This window comes from Leiobunum rupestre, chromosome 10 (genome assembly GCF_980474605.1).
Source record: "Leiobunum rupestre chromosome 10, qqLeiRupe1.1.hap1, whole genome shotgun sequence".
NCBI lineage: Eukaryota > Metazoa > Arthropoda > Arachnida > Opiliones > Sclerosomatidae > Leiobunum > Leiobunum rupestre.
Window position 1 is genome coordinate 4,410,893 of NC_143393.1, and position 21,928 is coordinate 4,432,820.

Below are 21,928 nucleotides of genomic sequence, written 5' to 3' on the forward strand. Positions count from 1 at the left end.
CTACACTGACGGCATATCTTAAGTACCAGTGGAAAAAAATCCATTGCTCCAAGTTCAGTTATCTTATTAATCGGGTGCGCGCGCACAGAAAATGAAAGTCACGTGAGAATCGGTACGTCACTGAAAATAGGGGAAGTGTCATCACTAGAGTTCTTTTATCAATATATTTAATTAAGGATTATTTCAAAGTTTAGATGGCGCCATGGTTCTCAAAGCAGTGATATTAAAAGATCTCAACGGGTGGAATTGGAGAAACGCTAAAAATATTCTCGACATATTCATTCTCCCTGAGTATAAATAAATTCTTGGCGTAGTAGTAGGATTTTAAGAAAAAAATTAAATACGGAAAATCAATTATTTTATTTTAAAGGTTTTGTGATTTCCCACCAAACAATTTCAACATCTTCAATGTAGGCTATCTCATCAGGGGCATCTCAAAAATAATGTTTTTTCTTCAATATTGAACATTGCTTGTATTCCCCGTATCGGTTAATCTGAATACTACAAGAAAGAAAGAAAGAAAAAGAGATATATACTGAGCATTTTAGGTCAAACTAATAAAAGATATTATTTTAAAATAAATTTCTAATAAAGTATAGAAAATGGAGAAATTCAAACATAAAAGATAAACTTAGAAATAAGTTTTATGGTAATTAAGAATAATAACTATTTTTTACCTTCTAACCCAAAAAAATATATTGGGATCATATCCTTCCGGTACTTTGGTCCAACTAAAAGTAAAAAACAGTATTATTAAATCTCACTCTACTTGAAAAACAAATCCAAGAGATTATTATTAAAATTCTTACCTCTTAAAACAATTTTCGAACGACATTTTGTTTCTTACGTTATACGCGTAGTTGTAGTGATCGTTTTATGAATTATTCATTTTCATTTCAGGGGTATTTATTCATAAGGGCCATGTATCTCCATAGTTAAGAAACAGTTTTGAATAAAAAAAGACAATTAGAAGTCATAGGAGATCACCTCAGTGACGTCACGATGTTCGTTAGCAACGAAGTTACCAATCTTGGCCCTTAGCAATCACAGCGTATCGAGGCTAGCTTTCATAAACTAAAATGTACTAACCTTGATCTAAGCCTATACGCTTGGCCTAATTTTATCATTTTAAACGCATACTAATGATAAAGTTCATTATCAATAAATTGCTAAACTAGTATTTCATTTCATAATAATATACCAGTTGGAATTAAAAGGTATTAACTATTTTTGAAAATTAATATAGATTTTATGAAAAAGAAAAAAGTCAATTCCAATTCCAATGAAAATAATTTTATTTTATTAAAACTGCAATCTGTAAATCGTTATTTACATTTTTTTTGTGTTTGTTTTTTCTAAGGGAAGTCTTCTGCTCCCCCTTGACGTAGACGGTACATTCAAAAGTTGGGCTGCCGAGATTTCGGCGACCGGAGCCTGAATAGGTGGGGTTACGAAGGCTGGAATCTCGACGACTAGACCCTGGACAGGTATGACTTCTGCGTCTTGAATCTCAATGACTTGAGCCAGGGTGGGTGGTGCTGAGGGGTGGACGACTGGTGCTGGATCCTGGTCTTGTAGTGCAGCGGCCTGGGCGAGTGGTGCAGGGCCGTCTCCCCAGAACAGATTGAAAATTTCTTCGAACTCCTTCTCCTCTTCATCGGTTACACCCACAGTACGCTCTTCTATCTATCAATTGTATTAATTTCACTGAAAACACTTATCGAGTTTGGAATTTGTTTAATTTAAACTCCCACTTAATGTAAAAATCAGTTTAAAAATATTAATTAGAGAGCAGTAACAGATTAAATTATAGATTTAATATTTTTGAACTGGACCTACCTTAACGTATTTATGAGTTTGAGGGCCCATTCTTTTATAAATCCTGGGAATACTAACATGAGCAGCCAAATGAACATCTATATGTTTTTTACATGGTTTGACTCCATGGATCTGCGGTACCAATTCTTATATTTCTTAACAACGATTTCCAGCATGCGAAAAGAAATTTTATCATTGCGTACTTAAAACCTCAACACCTGTTTGGTTACAGACAAGTGCGAATTGTTTACTACTATGGCTGAAACCTTTACTGTAAATCGTACATTTAAAAAAGGTATGTAATCAGACATATCTAGTGATTTTTATATATATATATATATATATATATATATATATATATATATATATATATATATATATATATATATTTGTTTGAAGTATCTAGGATTTTTGGTTCTCCTTCAAGACTGAAAGTGACAATATCAATTTTCAACAAAGAACCTCAGTTGTACATCTCTAACGGACTCCAAAGTACTATCCTCTCCTTAAAAACGTGGAAGGTCCTCTCGATGAAGTGGCCATTGGTCATTGCTAGTCTATGTTCTTCAACTACGAAAAAAATTGCTCTTCCGGTTCCTGACGTAGAACCATATTCAGACTGTACTTTTGATCACAATTTTGAAGTTTCTTCTTTGGGGGGTCAATTCTCGTGGACAATTCTACCCTTTACCCAAAAATATTTTGAGGATGATACTAACTTATCCTATAGCCTTTCTATTAGTAGTTCTCAGTTGTTAGCCTTGTATAGATGAACAATTAAATCTACTAATCAATAATATATTAGTTATAAACACAATGTTTTATGTATTGATCGAAAATCTCAAAAAATTTCATTGTATTTAAAAACCATTGAAAAATCAAGGTGAACCTTGTAATTTTTTAAATCTATATACTACCTTTCGTATCTCCCAGGATTATTTGAATCGTGTAAAAAAAGATTTTTTGGTTGAATTTACAGGGTATTCCCCCTTCGATATAAACGAATTAATTTCTCATTGTTTAAATGATGTCGCATACTTAAATTATGCCTTTTCACAATCAATGTAATTGAATTAAAGTTATTGAAAGATTGAAGCATTTTTTTGGATACTTAGATGGAATCATATATTACCCTACTTTATCAAGTCTAAGTTATTGAAGTTTAGTAAATTATATCCTTCGCATACTTAAATTATGCCTTTTCACAATCAATGTAATTTAAAAAGTTATTGAAAGATTGAAGCATTTTTTGTATACTTAGATGGAATCATATATTACCTACATTATCAAGTCAAAGTTATTGAAGTTTAGTAAATTATACCCAGGATATAAGTTATCATGTTGACTTATAACCCTAACTTAATAATTTAAGCAATTATTTCTCTCTCTTAAAGAAATCTTATTGTAATAAGCTTAAAAATTTTGGAATAAACTTATATTATAGGATGAAGAAAAGTCAATAGACATTTATTTGTAAATTATTTGCAATTTTATTTATTTATTTATAAAACGAACTACAGTTCGGTCTCTGGGAGGCTTAGGGTAATGACAGCATCCCATGAAATCGAACTCCACGCACTCCTCCTGTCGTCGGCTGCTCTTTGACCCTCTTCTTCCACAGTACGTACAAAGGAGATGGGGCGGGAAATCCGTTATCAGATGCCGGGGGAAGTGTTTTGTATAGACATTACCATGACGAAAAATTACACTCCTTTGATAATACTCGCACTCTCTGCCCCAGCAAAAGAAGAGTCCTCCGCCTCTTACTGTCAATTCTTCTGTACATTCACCACAATGAAAGCAAACCATAGATTCGGTTGTCGTACCGACGTACTCTTCTTCGGATGCCAATTTTATGGAAATATGGTCCATTTACTATACAAATAGAAAAAATAAAATATAGAAAAAAGGCAAATTTTACATATATGGAAATATGGTCCATTTACTATACAAATAGAAAAAATAAAATATAGAAAAAAGGCAAATTTTACATAAATTAATTCAAATTTAAATTCATGGTATAAATTTTTAATTCTACCATAAATTATACTACCAAGAAAAAAGAGAGAGAAAAGTATATTTACCAAGTTTTGTTTCTACGTTTCTAGAGAGACTAGAAGAATGAATAAATTTGGAGAGCAGTATCGTTTTTTATACTAATTCATAAACACATTTCATAACTTGATAAATATATTTAAAAAAGTTTCCAATCATCTCAATACCAATTTTATAAATAAAAACATTCACAAAAACATCTCCACTCCATATTTAACAACTTGGGAAATCCTTCTATCTCAAGTACACCAAGCTTCCCGAAATTGTTAAATATGGAGTGGAGTTGTTTTTGTGAATGTTTTTATTTATAAAATTGGTATTGAGATGATTGGAAACTTTTTTTTAAATATATTTCTCAAGTTATGAAATGTGTTTATGAATTAGTATAAAAAACGATACTGCTCTCCAAATTTATTCATTCTTCTAGTCTCTCTAGAAACGTAGAAACAAAACTTGGTAAATATACTTTTCTCTCTCTTTTTTCTTGGTAGTATAATTTATGGTAGAATTAAAAATTAATACCATGAATTTAAATTTGAATTAATTTATGTAAAATTTGCCTTTTTTCTATATTTTATTTTTTCTATTTGTATAGTAAATGGACCATATTTCCATAAAATTGGCATCCGAAGAAGAGTACGTCGGTACGACAACCGAATCTATGGTTTGCTTTCATTGTGGTGAATGTACAGAAGAATTGACAGTAAGAGGCGGAGGACTCTTCTTTTGCTGGGGCAGAGAGTGCGAGTATTATCAAAGGAGTGTAATTTTTCGTCATGGTAATGTCTATACAAAACACTTCCCCCGGCATCTGATAACGGATTTCCCGCCCCATCTCCTTTGTACGTACTGTGGAAGAAGAGGGTCAAAGAGCAGCCGACGACAGGAGGAGTGCGTGGAGTTCGATTTCATGGGATGCTGTCATTACCCTAAGCCTCCCAGAGACCGAACTGTAGTTCGTTTTATAAATAAATAAATAAAATTGCAAATAATTTACAAATAAATGTCTATTGACTTTTCTTCATCCTATAATATAAGTTTATTCCAAAATTTTTAAGCTTATTACAATAAGATTTCTTTAAGAGAGAGAAATAATTGCTTAAATTATTAAGTTAGGGTTATAAGTCAACATGATAACTTATATCCTGGGTATAATTTACTAAACTTCAATAACTTTGACTTGATAATGTAGGTAATATATGATTCCATCTAAGTATACAAAAAATGCTTCAATCTTTCAATAACTTTTTAAATTACATTGATTGTGAAAAGGCATAATTTAAGTATGCGAAGGATATAATTTACTAAACTTCAATAACTTAGACTTGATAAAGTAGGGTAATATATGATTCCATCTAAGTATCCAAAAAAATGCTTCAATCTTTCAATAACTTTAATTCAATTACATTGATTGTGAAAAGGCATAATTTAAGTATGCGACATCATTTAAACAATGAGAAATTAATTCGTTTATATCGAAGGGGGAATACCCTGTAAATTCAACCAAAAAATCTTTTTTTACACGATTCAAATAATCCTGGGAGATACGAAAGGTAGTATATAGATTTAAAAAATTACAAGGTTCACCTTGATTTTTCAATGGTTTTTAAATACAATGAAATTTTTTGAGATTTTCGATCAATACATAAAACATTGTGTTTATAACTAATATATTATTGATTAGTAGATTTAATTGTTCATCTATACAAGGCTAACAACTGAGAACTACTAATAGAAAGGCTATAGGATAAGTTAGTATCATCCTCAAAATATTTTTGGGTAAAGGGTAGAATTGTCCACGAGAATTGACCCCCCAAAGAAGAAACTTCAAAATTGTGATCAAAAGTACAGTCTGAATATGGTTCTACGTCAGGAACCGGAAGAGCAATTTTTTTCGTAGTTGAAGAACATAGACTAGCAATGACCAATGGCCACTTCATCGAGAGGACCTTCCACGTTTTTAAGGAGAGGATAGTACTTTGGAGTCCGTTAGAGATGTACAACTGAGGTTCTTTGTTGAAAATTGATATTGTCACTTTCAGTCTTGAAGGAGAACCAAAAATCCTAGATACTTCAAACAAATATATATATATATATATATATATATATATATAAAAATCACTAGATATGTCTGATTACATACCTTTTTTAAATGTACGATTTACAGTAAAGGTTTCAGCCATAGTAGTAAACAATTCGCACTTGTCTGTAACCAAACAGGTGTTGAGGTTTTAAGTACGCAATGATAAAATTTCTTTTCGCATGCTGGAAATCGTTGTTAAGAAATATAAGAATTGGTACCGCAGATCCATGGAGTCAAACCATGTAAAAAACATATAGATGTTCATTTGGCTGCTCATGTTAGTATTCCCAGGATTTATAAAAGAATGGGCCCTCAAACTCATAAATACGTTAAGGTAGGTCCAGTTCAAAAATATTAAATCTATAATTTAATCTGTTACTGCTCTCTAATTAATATTTTTAAACTGATTTTTACATTAAGTGGGAGTTTAAATTAAACAAATTCCAAACTCGATAAGTGTTTTCAGTGAAATTAATACAATTGATAGATAGAAGAGCGTACTGTGGGTGTAACCGATGAAGAGGAGAAGGAGTTCGAAGAAATTTTCAATCTGTTCTGGGGAGACGGCCCTGCACCACTCGCCCAGGCCGCTGCACTACAAGACCAGGATCCAGCACCAGTCGTCCACCCCTCAGCACCACCCACCCTGGCTCAAGTCATTGAGATTCAAGACGCAGAAGTCATACCTGTCCAGGGTCTAGTCGTCGAGATTCCAGCCTTCGTAACCCCACCTATTCAGGCTCCGGTCGCCGAAATCTCGGCAGCCCAACTTTTGAATGTACCGTCTACGTCAAGGGGGAGCAGAAGACTTCCCTTAGAAAAAACAAACACAAAAAAAATGTAAATAACGATTTACAGATTGCAGTTTTAATAAAATAAAATTATTTTCATTGGAATTGGAATTGACTTTTTTCTTTTTCATAAAATCTATATTAATTTTCAAAAATAGTTAATACCTTTTAATTCCAACTGGTATATTATTATGAAATGAAATACTAGTTTAGCAATTTATTGATAATGAACTTTATCATTAGTATGCGTTTAAAATGATAAAATTAGGCCAAGCGTATAGGCTTAGATCAAGGTTAGTACATTTTAGTTTATGAAAGCTAGCCTCGATACGCTGTGATTGCTAAGGGCCAAGATTGGTAACTTCGTTGCTAACGAACATCGTGACGTCACTGAGGTGATCTCCTATGACTTCTAATTGTCTTTTTTTATTCAAAACTGTTTCTTAACTATGGAGATACATGGCCCTTATGAATAAATACCCCTGAAATGAAAATGAATAATTCATAAAACGATCACTACAACTACGCGTATAACGTAAGAAACAAAATGTCGTTCGAAAATTGTTTTAAGAGGTAAGAATTTTAATAATAATCTCTTGGATTTGTTTTTCAAGTAGAGTGAGATTTAATAATACTGTTTTTTACTTTTAGTTGGACCAAAGTACCGGAAGGATATGATCCCAATATATTTTTTTGGGTTAGAAGGTAAAAAATAGTTATTATTCTTAATTACCATAAAACTTATTTCTAAGTTTATCTTTTATGTTTGAATTTCTCCATTTTCTATACTTTATTAGAAATTTATTTTAAAATAATATCTTTTATTAGTTTGACCTAAAATGCTCAGTATATATCTCTTTTTCTTTCTTTCTTTCTTGTAGTATTCAGATTAACCGATACGGGGAATACAAGCAATGTTCAATATTGAAGAAAAAACATTATTTTTGAGATGCCCCTGATGAGATAGCCTACATTGAAGATGTTGAAATTGTTTGGTGGGAAATCACAAAACCTTTAAAATAAAATAATTGATTTTCCGTATTTAATTTTTTTCTTAAAATCCTACTACTACGCCAAGAATTTATTTATACTCAGGGAGAATGAATATGTCGAGAATATTTTTAGCGTTTCTCCAATTCCACCCGTTGAGATCTTTTAATATCACTGCTTTGAGAACCATGGCGCCATCTAAACTTTGAAATAATCCTTAATTAAATATATTGATAAAAGAACTCTAGTGATGACACTTCCCCTATTTTCAGTGACGTACCGATTCTCACGTGACTTTCATTTTCTGTGCGCGCGCACCCGATTAATAAGATAACTGAACTTGGAGCAATGGATTTTTTTCCACTGGTACTTAAGATATGCCATCAGTGTAGTCATGGGAATTAATTCTTAGTTACAGTTTTCGTTATCTCAATAAAGAGTCTTAGCATTGGGAATAGTCATTGAAGGTCACGCTGAAAAGTAAGTTATAATAATAATAATAATAATAATCAGCTAGGCTATTTTATTATATTTAAAATGAAATTTTTAGGCATTCTTTTATATATATATTGGAAATGTATTAGACAGAAATTAGGCCAAGTAGGGGTAAGATTAGCGTAGAAATTAAGTTACTATCACGTGACTCGTTCATTTTTCTGTGCACGCGCACGTTTAATAAGATAACTGAACTTTGAGCAATGGATTTTTTTCCACTGGTACTTAAGATATGCCGTCAGTGTAGTCATGGGATTTTTCACTCTTAATAAATACTTTAAAATGTAAAAAATAAGACTTATTATTGAAATAAACATAACACTTAGCCATTTTTTAGCAATCTTCTACGTAACTCAATTTTCCAAGAGGATTGTTTTCCGTAAACATTTTCAAGTGAGAGCTCGATTTTGATATCGTCAACGTGGTATTTCCAAATACTCAATTGGGTTAATATGTGCCGTCAATCATTAGCGGCAATTTAAACTCTCAGAGAGAGACAGACAGCCAATAGAATTTGAGGGTTATTTGAAGTTTAGATCACGTGATGAATTATTCTCAACAAGATAGGAATAAATTAATCTTCCACGCGTCATTTCTCTTCGGCACATTGACGAGTAAAGACCTGCTGACGGATCGCTCAGTCTTTTCTACAGCTCGACAAAGGATTTCTACCCGTAAAGTAACTATTTTTTCTTTGTAATAGACTATATTTTAAGACATATTTAAAACAATTTGCATATTGAAAAAAGCGTTTCTATTGAGAATTTTAGCGTGGAAATTTAACCATATTGATAAAATTAGGTTTAGTAGACTTAGAGGTAAATGTAGGCTTAGAGAATGTATCATTTGAAACTATAGAACGTTTTTGGTCTAGATCAGCTATGGACATCGAAGCGTATCGACTTGAAACGTTTCGTCACTTGAAAAATCCGCACGTCACTAAGGAGCAACTAGCGAAGGCTGGATTCTACTATATTCAACGGGGCGATGAAGTACGATGTTACAAGTGCCATGGAATCTTAGAACACTGGAAATCAGGAGACGTACCAGAATGGGAACATGCCAGATTCTTTCCACACTGTCCGTCGAGGGATAATTCACCATCTGAAAAAAGTATCTCTCGCAAGAATGGGACATTCCACCTACGCCAAAAGCAACTACTGTCATCGATAAAAGCTTCTCACCTGTACCTGAAGAAGACGACGTTTGTGACTGTCCCTCGTATGTCAGACGATACTGCTGTTAGACACTACAAATACGTAAGTTAGAACTTTAAATTTGGGGATGTGTGGAAAAAATTACGGCTCTTCGCTTTTCCAACTGCATTACTGATGTACCCAAAAATGGACCACAATGGACCAAATGTACCCTATAAACGACCAAAGTCACCATTTTCGGCCCTATGTACCCCATTTCGGACCAAAAGTACCCCAAACTGGACCTTTTAGCTTTTATGTAATGTTAAACTCCCATAGAGATTCCCCTAAAAAGAAACAATTTGCGGTCCAATTCTGGCAAACTGCTGCGATTTATAGCGAATGGGTATATTGATAAAATACGATTTAAACGCGTTATTTATATTGTCGGTCTAATATTAGAACCTGTTTTACGCTATCATGTAATTAAAAGTAAAATAAAACTGGAAATGTATATTTCTTGTTTTTAATTGCTTATTGCCTAGAGATTAGAAATTAGGGGTTCGGAAGCGATAGTGGAAATTATGGTTAACGAGGGAGGGAAAGGAGTAAGAGTAGAGAAGGGTAAATTCCATCCTCCAGAAATCTGCGCGATTAAAACAATTTCTGGAGAATGGGGAATGGGGAAAAGCAGAGAGAAAATCTTGGCGATTACCGTTCAGCGAATGGGGAGAGGAGAGGAAAAATGGGGAAGGAAGCAGAGAGAAAATCTTGGCTGTTACCGTTCCGCAAATGAGATAAGATATCAGATTCATTAAGGAGGAGCAGAGAGAATCTTGGCTGTTACCGTTCAGCGAATGGGGAGAGGATAAAAGGGGAAGGAGGAGCATTGAGAGAATCTCCTCTGGGAATAATAATAATACATCCGGGTCATATGAACAGGAAGCATAATTATCACCAATTCCTTTAGTATTGTCACCAAAATTTTTAATGGGTAAAGTTGAGTTTCTGGTTATGCCTTCAAAAATTTCATATATTATATACCTTCTGAAACTTCCCTCCTTGCCAACTCTTTCAAATCTTCAAGGGCTGACTCATTATTTGATTCAACTGAGCTTGAAAAACTTATCTTGGATTTTTTAGGTATTTCTATATTTTGATGTGGACTGATATAAAATAAATTTTTTTCCAAATTGTACGAAATTATTTCCCACAGAATTCATCCCCAGCAAGTAGTGTAACGGAAGTGAGATACGAATCACACGCCGTAACGAAATCAAATTTGCAATTTCAATAAATTATAATTAATTTAATAATTAATTATCTTTCTTGTTAAAAATCTAAATCTCACTCTAGTTGTCCAGAAAGTTTGGTTGGAAAAAGTTTCAAGATTTCTTTCCTCACAGCTGCTTCACACCAATGTCGCAGAAGATATGACAAATCCATTAGTACTCAATTGTTTCCTCATAATACCTCTTGGAACTTTCTTTATTTTCTCTTGAGTCACTAGGCTTTTCTATCAAAATCACTGTCATTTCGAATGTGGGATAGGCATCAATGATTCTACCGGCAAGTAAAATATCCCAATAAACAACAATACATTTATATCACACCATAATTAAGTAACATAAGAACACTATACCAACTCTGACTTTAACTGTATTAAAGGCCATGGTAGAATTACGTAAGATATTATATACAGTTATACCTATTCTCCCAGACCCATAATCCCCAGCAAAAAGAACATCCTTGAGACCTACACTGTTAAAAAAATTCGTTCAGAAGACGTTCAACTTAGAACAGTCTGTTCAAAAATGAACGATAGCGTTCTAAAGGTATGTAACAGAGAACGGTGTGTTCAAGATATTTTATTTCGTTCAAATAAGAACGAATGCTCTTTCGCCCTCTGGAGGGAGGCTTGTAAACTACACAATAGAATAGATTCATTCCAATAGCTAGGAGATCGTTCCCCTTAGAACAGGTTTTACACACAATTCTATATGGATTTCTTTGTATTGGTTTCATGTACTAACATATAAGCGTGACACTTTCAACGTATGACCAAAAGTAACAAATAAGAGTGACACTATTTTGCGGAAAACTTGTATGGCCAAAAGTAACAAACAAGTATAACATCCATAATAAATGAGTTGTTTAGAGTGCGCTTTGTTATAGGTAGTTTTTTCGTAGATTATTATGTTGATTAAACTATTACTCGTAGTAATTTATTGACAGGGTGAGTTAGAACATGTTGTAATGAAGTTGTTTTTGTTGTTGTATGTACAGTGTGTTTGGAAATTTACCGAAAATTCAATTTCATTGTTGGAGTGTAGCTCCTTCACTAGCGACTCAAATGGCGTTAGGTTTATAACGCTGTTTCTCAGAAACTGCCCCACCTATTGAAAAGAAACTTCACACACATAACGATATAAATAACCTCCGTGTCCTAACGAAGTGGAAAACGAAAAAGGGTTGTGAAAGGTCCGAATTTATAGGACACGCACCGTTTTCTTAAGTATATTTTAATTGATTGGCAAGGTAGACGAAATTCGATCGGAAATGTAATTGCCCAAGTTCCAGAATTAAAAACTACAGAAAATATGCCCTATGCTGCTGAGAATCTACAGGGCTTGTATTGCTCTAGGGCATTTACCTAGCACCTGGAAGCTTTCTCAAGCGATCTTCATACCTAAGCCTGGTAAATCTGATTACCTGGAAGCTAAGGCATTTAGGCCAATTAGTCTTACCTCTTTTCTCCTAAAAATTCTGGAGAAAATGGTGGACAACTACATTAGGGAGGAGGTTCTTTGCAACTCTCCTCTGTCGGCTGCGCAGCATGCTTACCAGAAGGGCAGGTCTACTGAGACCGCCCTGCATGGTATCAGCAGCTGCCTGGAAAAAGCAATTGAGCTTAAGGAAATTGGGTAAGCAGTTTTTCTTGATATTGAGGGAGCCTTTGATAAGGTCTCCAGCGCAGTCATACTTAAGGCTGCGAAAAGGTTTGGTATCAATGACACATTGTGCCTTTGGATCAAATCTATGTTAACTGACCGAAAAGTGGTATCGTCCTTGCTGGGTGACTGCCTTATGGTCTCCACCAGTCGTGGTTGCCCACAGGGGGCGTTCTTTCTCCCCTTCTGTGGTGCCTGGTGGTGGATGAACTCGTTCGGAGGTTGAACAGGGGAGGATGCCGCTGTTTCGGTTACGCCGATGATATTGCTATCATCATTACTGGGAAATTCCCGGCAACAGTGAAGGACGTAATGAGGAGGGCCCTAGCATCAGTTGAGAGCTGGTGCAGGGAGGTCAACCTCATGGTTAATCCTAATAAAACTGTCTTGGTTCCTTTTACTCGTAGAAGGATAAAAGGTATGTTTGAGGGTATTTCCTTATTTGGAAAGGACCTAGTGGAGAGCACCGAGGTGAAGTACCTCGGGGTCATCCTGGATAGCAAACTAACATGGAAACCACACCTTGACTACATAGTCAAGAGAGGTAAAATGTTATTTTGGAGAACTAGAAGTGCAGTTAGCAAGACCAGGGCTGTGTACTGGCTGTACACCATGATCATCAGACCTATCCTGTCTTATGCAGCTGTGGTCTGGTGGCCAAGGGTTACTTTAAGGACTGTGCAGTTTGATCTGCGCACTCTGCAAAGGCTGGCTTGTGTCGGCATTACAGGAGCCATGAGAACAGCCCCAAGCGCTTCTCTGGAAATACTCCTGAATATGCTTCCTCTCCACCGTTTTATTGAGGAAGCTGCCCTTTTAGGTGCCTATAGGCTTAACCAAGTGGCTGGTGGAAGGCTAATAATTGGGAGCATAGCCACACCAAGCTCTTCCGAGATATGTCCAATCAGATGCCGATTTTAACAATGGGCTCTGATCTGATGGTTACTAAACTCCACTTTAGTAAACCTTTTGAGGTCAACTTCCCTAGCCGTGCGGAGTGGAGTCACTTGACCCTCGGTACCAGAGGAGAGATCGTCTGGTTAACTGATGGGTCTAAGACACACTATGGCACTGGTGCGGGGATGTATTGCCTTACTAATAATTTCGGCTTTTATGAAAGCCTAGGGATACACACTAGTGTATTCCAGGCTAAAATTTTTGCCATTTGCTCCTGTGTTGCTTACTGTTTACATCAGGGGTATCATGGGAAGGTTATCCAGATTTATTCAGATAGCCAGGCTGCTCTTAGAGCTCTCAGCCAGTATAGTATTCTTTCTAAACTGGTTTTTAGCTGCTTAGATCTCCTCTGCACTCTTGGGTTGCACAATAAAGTTCAACTTTGTTGGGTACCTGGGCATAAGGGGCATCTTGGGAAAACGCCCTTATACGGAAATATACGCGGTAAACGCACTCGTATGCGGGAAAGTTCCCGGAAAAACCCCTACTACCCAATGCCACACGCGTCTTATATAACAGTTTATCTCTTTAAAGTATTGAATCACTCGACATAATAAAATGAAGTTTAAAAATATTTCCTTTCTACGTCACTTTAACAACGAATATTCCATGACGTCAAAACACTCCATGTTTTAAATTCAAATTAACCGCGCATCCCGGGTAATCCGCGCACGCGTGCTATGTCCTAGGTTATCACTTTTTACATCATTTCATCTTATTACGTACGATAAAACTTGATAAGATATACGTTCAAGTACCATATAAGTGTACTCTTGAAATTTGAGATAAGCGAGATAAATGAACAAGTTGGCCTGAACACAATATGTTGATATACGAAAAAACAAATCGTTGCGAGAAATATCATAAATACATTGACTTTTCAACGATTTTACCCCCATTTTACCCCTTAAATCCCGGATCTCGATCCCGAACCTAAACCTGAACCTCGGACTGGCGTGTCGACCTTACTTTCCTTCTACTTATGCTGTTCCAAAGTAAAATGTATAATTGTGTAGTAATAGGGCAACTTTCTCTGGGCATAACGGGTATACACCTATTATTTTCAATCATATTAATAACAGGTAAGTTATCAATCATTTTAAACAAGTAAACTAACTGTTCAATCATTTCTTTAGTCACTGGTTGTGCCCAATCAGGCATGGGGTCGAATGTTCTCACCATACAACCGAGAGATGGTTTTTTGGGTTTTTCAAGGTCATGTTTGGTAATTTGTTGTTACTGAAAAGCAATGGTACATCAGTTTGGGGGCGCTTTACATGCCACATTTGTAGTCTAGATGTGCAAGAGCCTTCAGTAATGGTTTCAGCTCCTAATCGTGCTAAGTCTAGGAGTTCGTAAATAGCAGCGGCTGTATGATTCCATTGACCACTTATTCCTGCAGAACACGAACATCTAATTTTAGTTTGCATGTTTCAGTCACGAAAAATGCATGCAACAAGTACTTCTTCTCATCGTAGCTTCACATACAGCTCTGGTAAAACACAAACCGCCCTGTTTGTTCGTTTCTAAAGAAACGATAGAGCCCTCACGAAAAATGGCCCATCCCTGATGTTGGTGTGATTTAGACGGTATGAAGCTATTTATAACTTCATCCGTGATATTTTTGAGGATGACTTTATTGCACCACCCTTCTGTAGGAGAGACTCTACCTTACAGACGGATCAACCCTTGCTCGGGTATAGAAGTATTTATGTGCATTATTTCTGAACAGCCTTCACACACAAAATCTTCAACAAGTTGAGCATTTTTCTCATGCTACCCAATGCCTATAGGATGGTACCATTCCCTGCATAAATCACATTGTATCATTATTTTTGTGGGGTCAATTTCCTGCCAGCACAGACAATATAGACTTCTTTCAGAATCATTATTTAAATTTTGCTCCTGAGAAAGTAGGTTGGTTGGTTTGGGTTAGTTTTTTAACCGACGTTTGGTCATCTGTAGCTGTAGAAGTCCCCGCGTTAGCATCCAAGATAGGCACAATAAAAGCAGATTCTAAATGTAAGTTGTTTGATTTAGAGTCTTCGGGTGTTGTTACTGTCCAAGGAAATTTTGAGGGACAGACATCATTTTTGAGATAATACCGGTTTCCTTTTCTTTCTTTAAAGTCCTGTTCCTCAAAATGCATTGAACATATCACAGACCCTTTCTTGATTTTTGCTAGTTCTACCCGGGCCAAATTATTCCATTCCATTTTCCGGTGCTCATTCTTGGGAAACTCCCCTACCCTTGTAGCCTAATGCAGCTGGCCCAGCAGTTGTGATTATAGTGTTGGCCAAAGGTGTTGGTGAACCAGCAACTGAACAATCGAAATGTCCTATTTGGCCAGCAGCTGGTTTACGAATCGGGGCCCTTTCCGTTTTTAAAAAAACCAGCATGTGGCCAACTTTAGGTTTTTTTGCCATATTAAAGATTTATAGTTACCAACACCAAAGTTAACACTGTCCCAACAATTCCACCCTCTCGCCAACTACAAAACCACCCCCTCGCCAACTACAAAACCACCCCCTCGCCAACTACAAAACCACCCCCTCGCCAACTACAAAACCACCCCCTCGCCAACTACAAAACCACCCCCTCGCCAACTACAAAACCACCCCCTCGCCAACTACAAAACCACCCTTTCGCCAACTAAATGTAGTCACTTAACCAGCACAATACCTTACCTAATTCCCCAAATTTTAATTTAATTATTCGGTATAATGAATAACAAAATATTAAAATTCATTTTTTATTCGATATAAAAACAGTAATTTTTGGCACAGCAATTTCAAATATATACAATCGTCTCCAAAAAAAAGAGATTCGTCAAATAGGTAATTTGTAATTAACAGTTTTTCTACTCGTCTGATAATTCAGCTTCTGGTTTATCAACGCTTGCGTCTCTAGCTTCTTGGCTACTCTTTTTCTTTCTTTGCTCTCTTCCTCCTTCTCTGTCCCCTGAGTATCTGATCCACTTTTTCATAACTGTTTCAATATCATAAATTCTTGACCCTTTAACGTTACGTTGAACAGCTTCTGTAAATACATAAAGTTTTCAAACTCGTGAGAAAACTACATAGCAAGAATACAGTTTTTTTTAAAGAAAAATATAATTTACCTATTATGACATTTTTCGTTTTTAAAACTTGAAATGCGTGTTTTCCGTTCAAGCCAATCCAGTTGAACTTTAAAATCAAAGAATGCGAAAATACTCTCTTCAATATTCCACGGCATGTATCACCAATTTTGCGACCACCGATAGCTGATAACTTTCTCACCTAACAATGAATAAATCGTCAATTTAAAACAGATTTTTATCCAAGCCCCATTGCAAAAATAGAAAATCACGGGGCTGCGTTTTTGTATACCCTGTTTAAACTGGACTATTAACTTACCACTCTTTTTCTGATATCCTCATCATCCAGAAACATCTCCAACTTTTTCAAATCTTGAATGCTTTCAAGAGGTAGGCTTGGTGAACCATCAATTTCCGTATCGTCCAGGGTATAATTAGCCAATTGCTCTTGCGAGTTTATGATTTTATCCAATTTCACGTGTATGTCAGATAGCATTAACATTACAGATTTTTCGTATTTATCTAAAAATTAAGAAAGTTAAGTATTGTATATGAAAATTTAGTTTTCCTTTAAACTGTTAGACTACTTATGCGAAAAGTAGTTAATTAAAAAAATTGAATCTTAAAATTTTTTAACATCGTTTCTGCACTTATTTTTCAGTAGGTTATTTTACCATTTCACTATACCTTTAAATATACCATTGGAAAGGCTTGAATGGTGCTGCCTAGATAGAGATTGTTGATATTTATCCACACTTCCCGTTTCTTGAAAATAAACTATATAAGACAGTAAACCGAACAACTACGTAGTTGGCCTATAAAATAAAAACAATCAGTAAAAACTAATGTTACCTTCCATATAGCGATTTTGGTGGTTTCCGATTGAAGAATATTCAGATCCAAAAGAATGTTGCATAAATGTTTCGTCTCTTATTTGTGGCCGTATTGTAGAAAATTCAGAGTTGATGGAGTTTGGACTGGAGTTAACTTCCTCTACGGGTTGATTTGTAGAAAATGAACGGCGATAACTTGAATCAGAATTCTCCTTTCTATGTTGTGGAATAGGACTTGGTGAAAATTGAGAGCAATGAGAGCTTTGACTTCTTGAAGTTTCCTTCCTACCATGTGAAATGCTACTTGACGTAGATCGTGACTTTGTTTTCTTGTTTGGTTTAACAATTGATCGAGATTGTTGACTAGCGATTCCTGATTTTTCCAATTGAGGGCTTTTACTGGTTTTGTCAAACGTTTTCTTTGAGAGTAAAGCGCTAGATCCTTCCTTGGTGTTAAGTTGGTTTTCCAAATGTTGGTTACTTTGATATACCGCTGATAAAACAGGTGTCTTGTCCATCGATTTTTTTGATGTAATTGTACTACGCTGTTCATTGGAATGTAATTGACTCGCATCTATTGCTGGTTGTGATTCATTGAGCATCAACGGTAAAGGCGGTGGTGAGGGTAATTTAACCATTTTACGATTTTTTCCACGTTTTGTTTTACCATTTTCATCTTCTACTCCAAAATTTGTAAGCCATTAGTTTACGAAAAATACTTTACAGGTTAATAAAATTACGATAATTACCAGAAGTAGAATCAGGGCCTGAAGAGATATCCATTTGTTTTTGCCGTTTATTTCTTCGTCCTCTTCCATATTCCTTTTCGCTGGCCAAGTCGGAGGTCAGTTCCGCATTTTTTAATTGCTCCCTGGCTCTTGTGTAAATCACTGCAATCACAGAAAAATGGTTCAGCATTATTGTTGTAGTTACAGAATCTAAAAATGTAGTCCTACTTGATTTATATAAAATCTTCCCACTGTAAATGGTCCAATGTTCGTCGTATGAAGCACACTTTGTAATTAAACTTGTTACTTCATTATGTAAAGACGATGGTGGCCAGTAGCATGAAGTTTCATCGGGACACCATTTTAATGGAACTACTTCAACAGTTCCTTCGTTTTCGAAACTAAACACTACAAACATCTGAAAAAAAAACAATACAAAATATCTAAACTTGAAAACTAAGGTTAAAAGGAAAATTATAGTTTTGTTCACTAGGGCTCCCACCAAAATCTGAAGAAAAATAACCAACTTTTTAAATTCTAACCGAATAAATTAAAATTTTCCAAATATTCCCATTCCATACTTTATTATTAATCAATTTTAAGTCAAAGTAAAATAGTCAATATAATTAGTTGACTAAATAAAAACTATTTTTATTTTATTTATTTAAAATCTATGAAGCATTGGAACAATTTTAACTAAAGAATTTTCATTGTTTTCGAAAATGAAACACTTGCTTTCTATTGAAGAGAGAGGATAAGTTTTAGCTAATTTTGAAATTTTACCAACAAAAAGGCCTAAAATAGAAGACCGAAGAGGGTAATCAAAAATATCAGCATAAGGTTTACACAAATTTCCAACAACCATTATGTCATTAATGCCAAACTGATAAATATGTCTAACCTTTATTACGTCACCAGAAGTCATTTTAAAGCAATTATCACCCGATTTAAGAGATATACAAAATGAAGTGGTTTGAATTTTCTTAAAAGATTTAGCATTTTTTGGTACTAGAGGGCTGTTATTTTTAAACGGTTTCTTTAGGACTAATTGGTTGATTTTTTCTTTACTTGGAAGCAGTTGGTTTTCATATACTCTTTTAAACAGTTGCTGAAGGGGCTTATTGGGAGATCGCATTTTCTTTTTAAGCTTTTGCAAATGATTTTCAAAAGGAAATGCACTAAAATTGTCTAACGGACCAAATGTTTTCACATCATGTGCTAGATGCGTTAAGGAATGAACATTGAGGACTACAAACTCTTTCCCATAAAAGTCTGGACTTGATAAAACAAATTTTTCTAAAAGTTGGCCAGCGAAGTTACACAGAGTTTTGCTAAAAACTGGTGATGCCAAAATGTAGATTGCGCAAAAAAGCAATCTAAAATGGTTAAGAACATCTTTAGATAGAATATCCTCGCCTAGGATTGGACCGGTGTACAACAAAAACTGCCGTAGCTCTGTGGCCTTCCACCTATCTATATATTTTAACGCTCTAGGTTTCCTAGCAAATTCACTTGGAATGTATTTTCTAATATTTTCCAGCTTGTTGGAGAATTCGGTTATCATCTGGCTGCTTAACCTTACTACAAATTTCCCTTTTTTAACCCAGGCTGTTAAAATTCTTCTCATAACCCCTAAGCACACCAGATGCATGTAGTCCAGGGGAAATTGTTTAACCATATCCATATCCAAATTTTCTAGAGGGGAAGGGGGTCCAATAAGGTGATGCTCTTCATTAATTTGATTTCGAAAAGATTCATTTGTCCGTAAAGTTACTGGCTCATCGGAATCTAGCTCTAAAAAAACTGTGCGACGGTTGTAATGAAAACCCTTAATGGTACATTTATCGCAAGAATGGTAACCAGTGTGCCCTTTAGCATTTTTTACGAAGGTCCTAGCTGGTGTGTCTAATATAAAAGGACCATCTGATCGGCAGTTAAATATTTTCCCACCGTATTGAAAACCATTACTGCACAAAGCTGTTAGTTCATTTAAAAAAGGCTCCAAGAATTCAGTTAAGGATGCAGGCTTGCTGTTTCCACAAAATATTCCCACCGGAAAAACCTCCCCAATTATCCCTTCCGAAAAACTATAAACTGAGGCCAAAATAGGCCAAAGGCATTTGTTTGAACTTTTAAATAGAGGCACCCCATCAATATTTATGGCAAAAGAAATATCGTCATCGTAATTAGGTCGCGAATTTAAAAAGTTTTTAATACCTTGGGTAAAACCAATATGCCAATATTCCCCACCTGCAATTAGTGTTATTCCTATAGCATCTCTTTGGGTATGCAAAAGTGTTCGCGAATCTTTCGGTAAGGTGTCATGTCCATGAACCCGTAGAATACATAACAAACTATTAAGCTTAACAGTGTCTATGTTATGGGTCAATGCCCAGCTCCTAATATCTTCGGAAATATCACGTACATCATGTTCCGACGAACTAGTATCGCTATAACTCGATAAATTGCTATTAATCCTCTCGATATTATCACTTGAACTATCAGTTATGTTCTCATCAGAATCACTGTTATTTAGACATTGTGCATCTAAGAAATGCATCCCATTTTGATTAATTTCAACCTGACCTGAATCGCAAATTGCCTCATCACTACAAGGGCCTAATACACCATCTTTATTTAAGTCAAAATCCACTACACCTCTAGCGTCTAATAAATCACATTCTTCTGACACTCGTTCCATAACGGTATTTAAATAATTGGTTCTTTTTCTTCGCTTTTGTCTATTACTTAAATCAGAAACGTCTCTATCATAGTTCATACCAACTCTCTTAACTTTACTATTAGCCATAATTAACTAATATTATGATTAAATTAGAGTAGCAAACAGTAAAAAAGGTTAATTACATTACCGTGTTAAATTATAGCAGCAATCAATCAAGTAACCTAAATAGAGAAACAATAAGAATTCCATTTAAAATTCAGCCTAAAAGTAAGATAGTATATAAAATGAAAACTAATTATATATAAGACTTAAATATCTTTAAGGGAAATGTCCACTTCAATAGAATATAAACTAAATTAAAAGTGTTTGAATATACAAAAAATATTTAAAGTTAGGGAATTTAATATTGACTAAAACGTAAAAAAAGAACTGGACTTAACTCCGTATTCTTTTTTTAGTTTTTGAATGGGGGTGGATATCGTATCTCGTAACTATAGGAAATGGTGGATAACTCGTCGACAGCATAATTAAAAATTAAATTTATTTTCATTGAAATAGAAAACACTTGAAGTTCTTGATATTTTTGGGTATATTCAAACACGTTTATTTTAAAATCTATCGTTTTATTAAAATATTTGAGTATTTAAAATTACATAATTTTCCACAATATCTCAAACTCCCAAAATATTTAACTTACTACAAATTTAAAGTTAAAAAGTAGTAGTTTTCAATTAAATACTATAATATTTAACATTGAAAAATATATTTAGGCTTACCTTAATCATAGAACGGAAAATGGCGATGATAAACCCGAGGTCCACCTTTGTTCGGAGACGAGGTAAAAGAAACTGACCGCTTGAACGGTCCCAGCCACGAATCTCGCGTTACCACGAGGCTTTGGAATTTTTCCAAATTCCAAGAATTTTCTCGACCTTTGTTACTGGCACCCGCCCCCTCCCACTCTAGGTACAATGTACGCCTGTTGGCTAGGAATAAACCCCATCTGTATACATCAACTTTTTATAACTCTTAAAATGTTTTATTTATTTAAAACATTTATATTTTTTTAAGGCGGACAAAATATCTTTAAGTGCAGAGTTTTTTTAAAGTAATAAACAGGAATTACGAAAATAAATTGATATATTTAAGTAAAGTGCTGTTTTGGAGTCGGGTAGGAGTTGGTTTCCAATACTCCTTAAAATTGTTAGGATTATTTAAATTGGAAATTATAGTTCATTAATGTTTAGTTTATGCAGAATAAATATGAGGGTTCATAGTTTTTAGGTCGCTAAGATTGAAATTTGTCCCCAATAAATGCGTGTGTATCAA

General features: G+C 34.9%; 2 protein-coding genes across 2 annotated transcripts; both read right to left on the bottom strand.

Moving 5' to 3' along the window:
• Positions 1-16,136: 16,136 nt before the first annotated feature.
• Positions 16,137-20,802, bottom strand: LOC149923384 (uncharacterized). The gene is made up of 8 exons (XM_090161612.1): positions 20,787-20,802; positions 18,145-18,334; positions 17,938-18,078; positions 17,208-17,867; positions 17,043-17,120; positions 16,675-16,877; positions 16,398-16,557; positions 16,137-16,315 (listed from the first exon to the last, which is right to left on the bottom strand). The coding sequence occupies exons 2-8, from the start codon at positions 18,332-18,334 to the stop codon at positions 16,137-16,139; spliced, it is 1,611 nt and encodes a 536-aa protein (XP_090017738.1). The 5' UTR covers positions 20,787-20,802.
• On the bottom strand, positions 18,581-20,725 carry LOC149923385 (uncharacterized). Its single transcript, XM_090161613.1, has one exon. It carries the CDS (start codon positions 20,723-20,725, stop codon positions 18,581-18,583), a length of 2,145 nt encoding a protein of 714 aa, XP_090017739.1.
• Positions 20,803-21,928: the final 1,126 nt, after the last annotated feature.

Coding starts and splice junctions, on each gene's coding strand:
- LOC149923384 (XM_090161612.1), bottom strand. CDS start 18,334: ATGTTTGTAGTGTTTAGTTTCGAAAACGAAGGAACTGTTGAAGTAGTT. Junction 18,079..18,144: donor GAAGATTTTATATAAATCAA/GTAGGACTACAT, acceptor CTGTGATTGCAG/TGATTTACACAAGAGCCAGG. Junction 16,316..16,397: donor AACGAAAAATGTCATAATAG/GTAAATTATATT, acceptor ATGTATTTACAG/AAGCTGTTCAACGTAACGTT.
- LOC149923385 (XM_090161613.1), bottom strand. CDS start 20,725: ATGGCTAATAGTAAAGTTAAGAGAGTTGGTATGAACTATGATAGAGAC.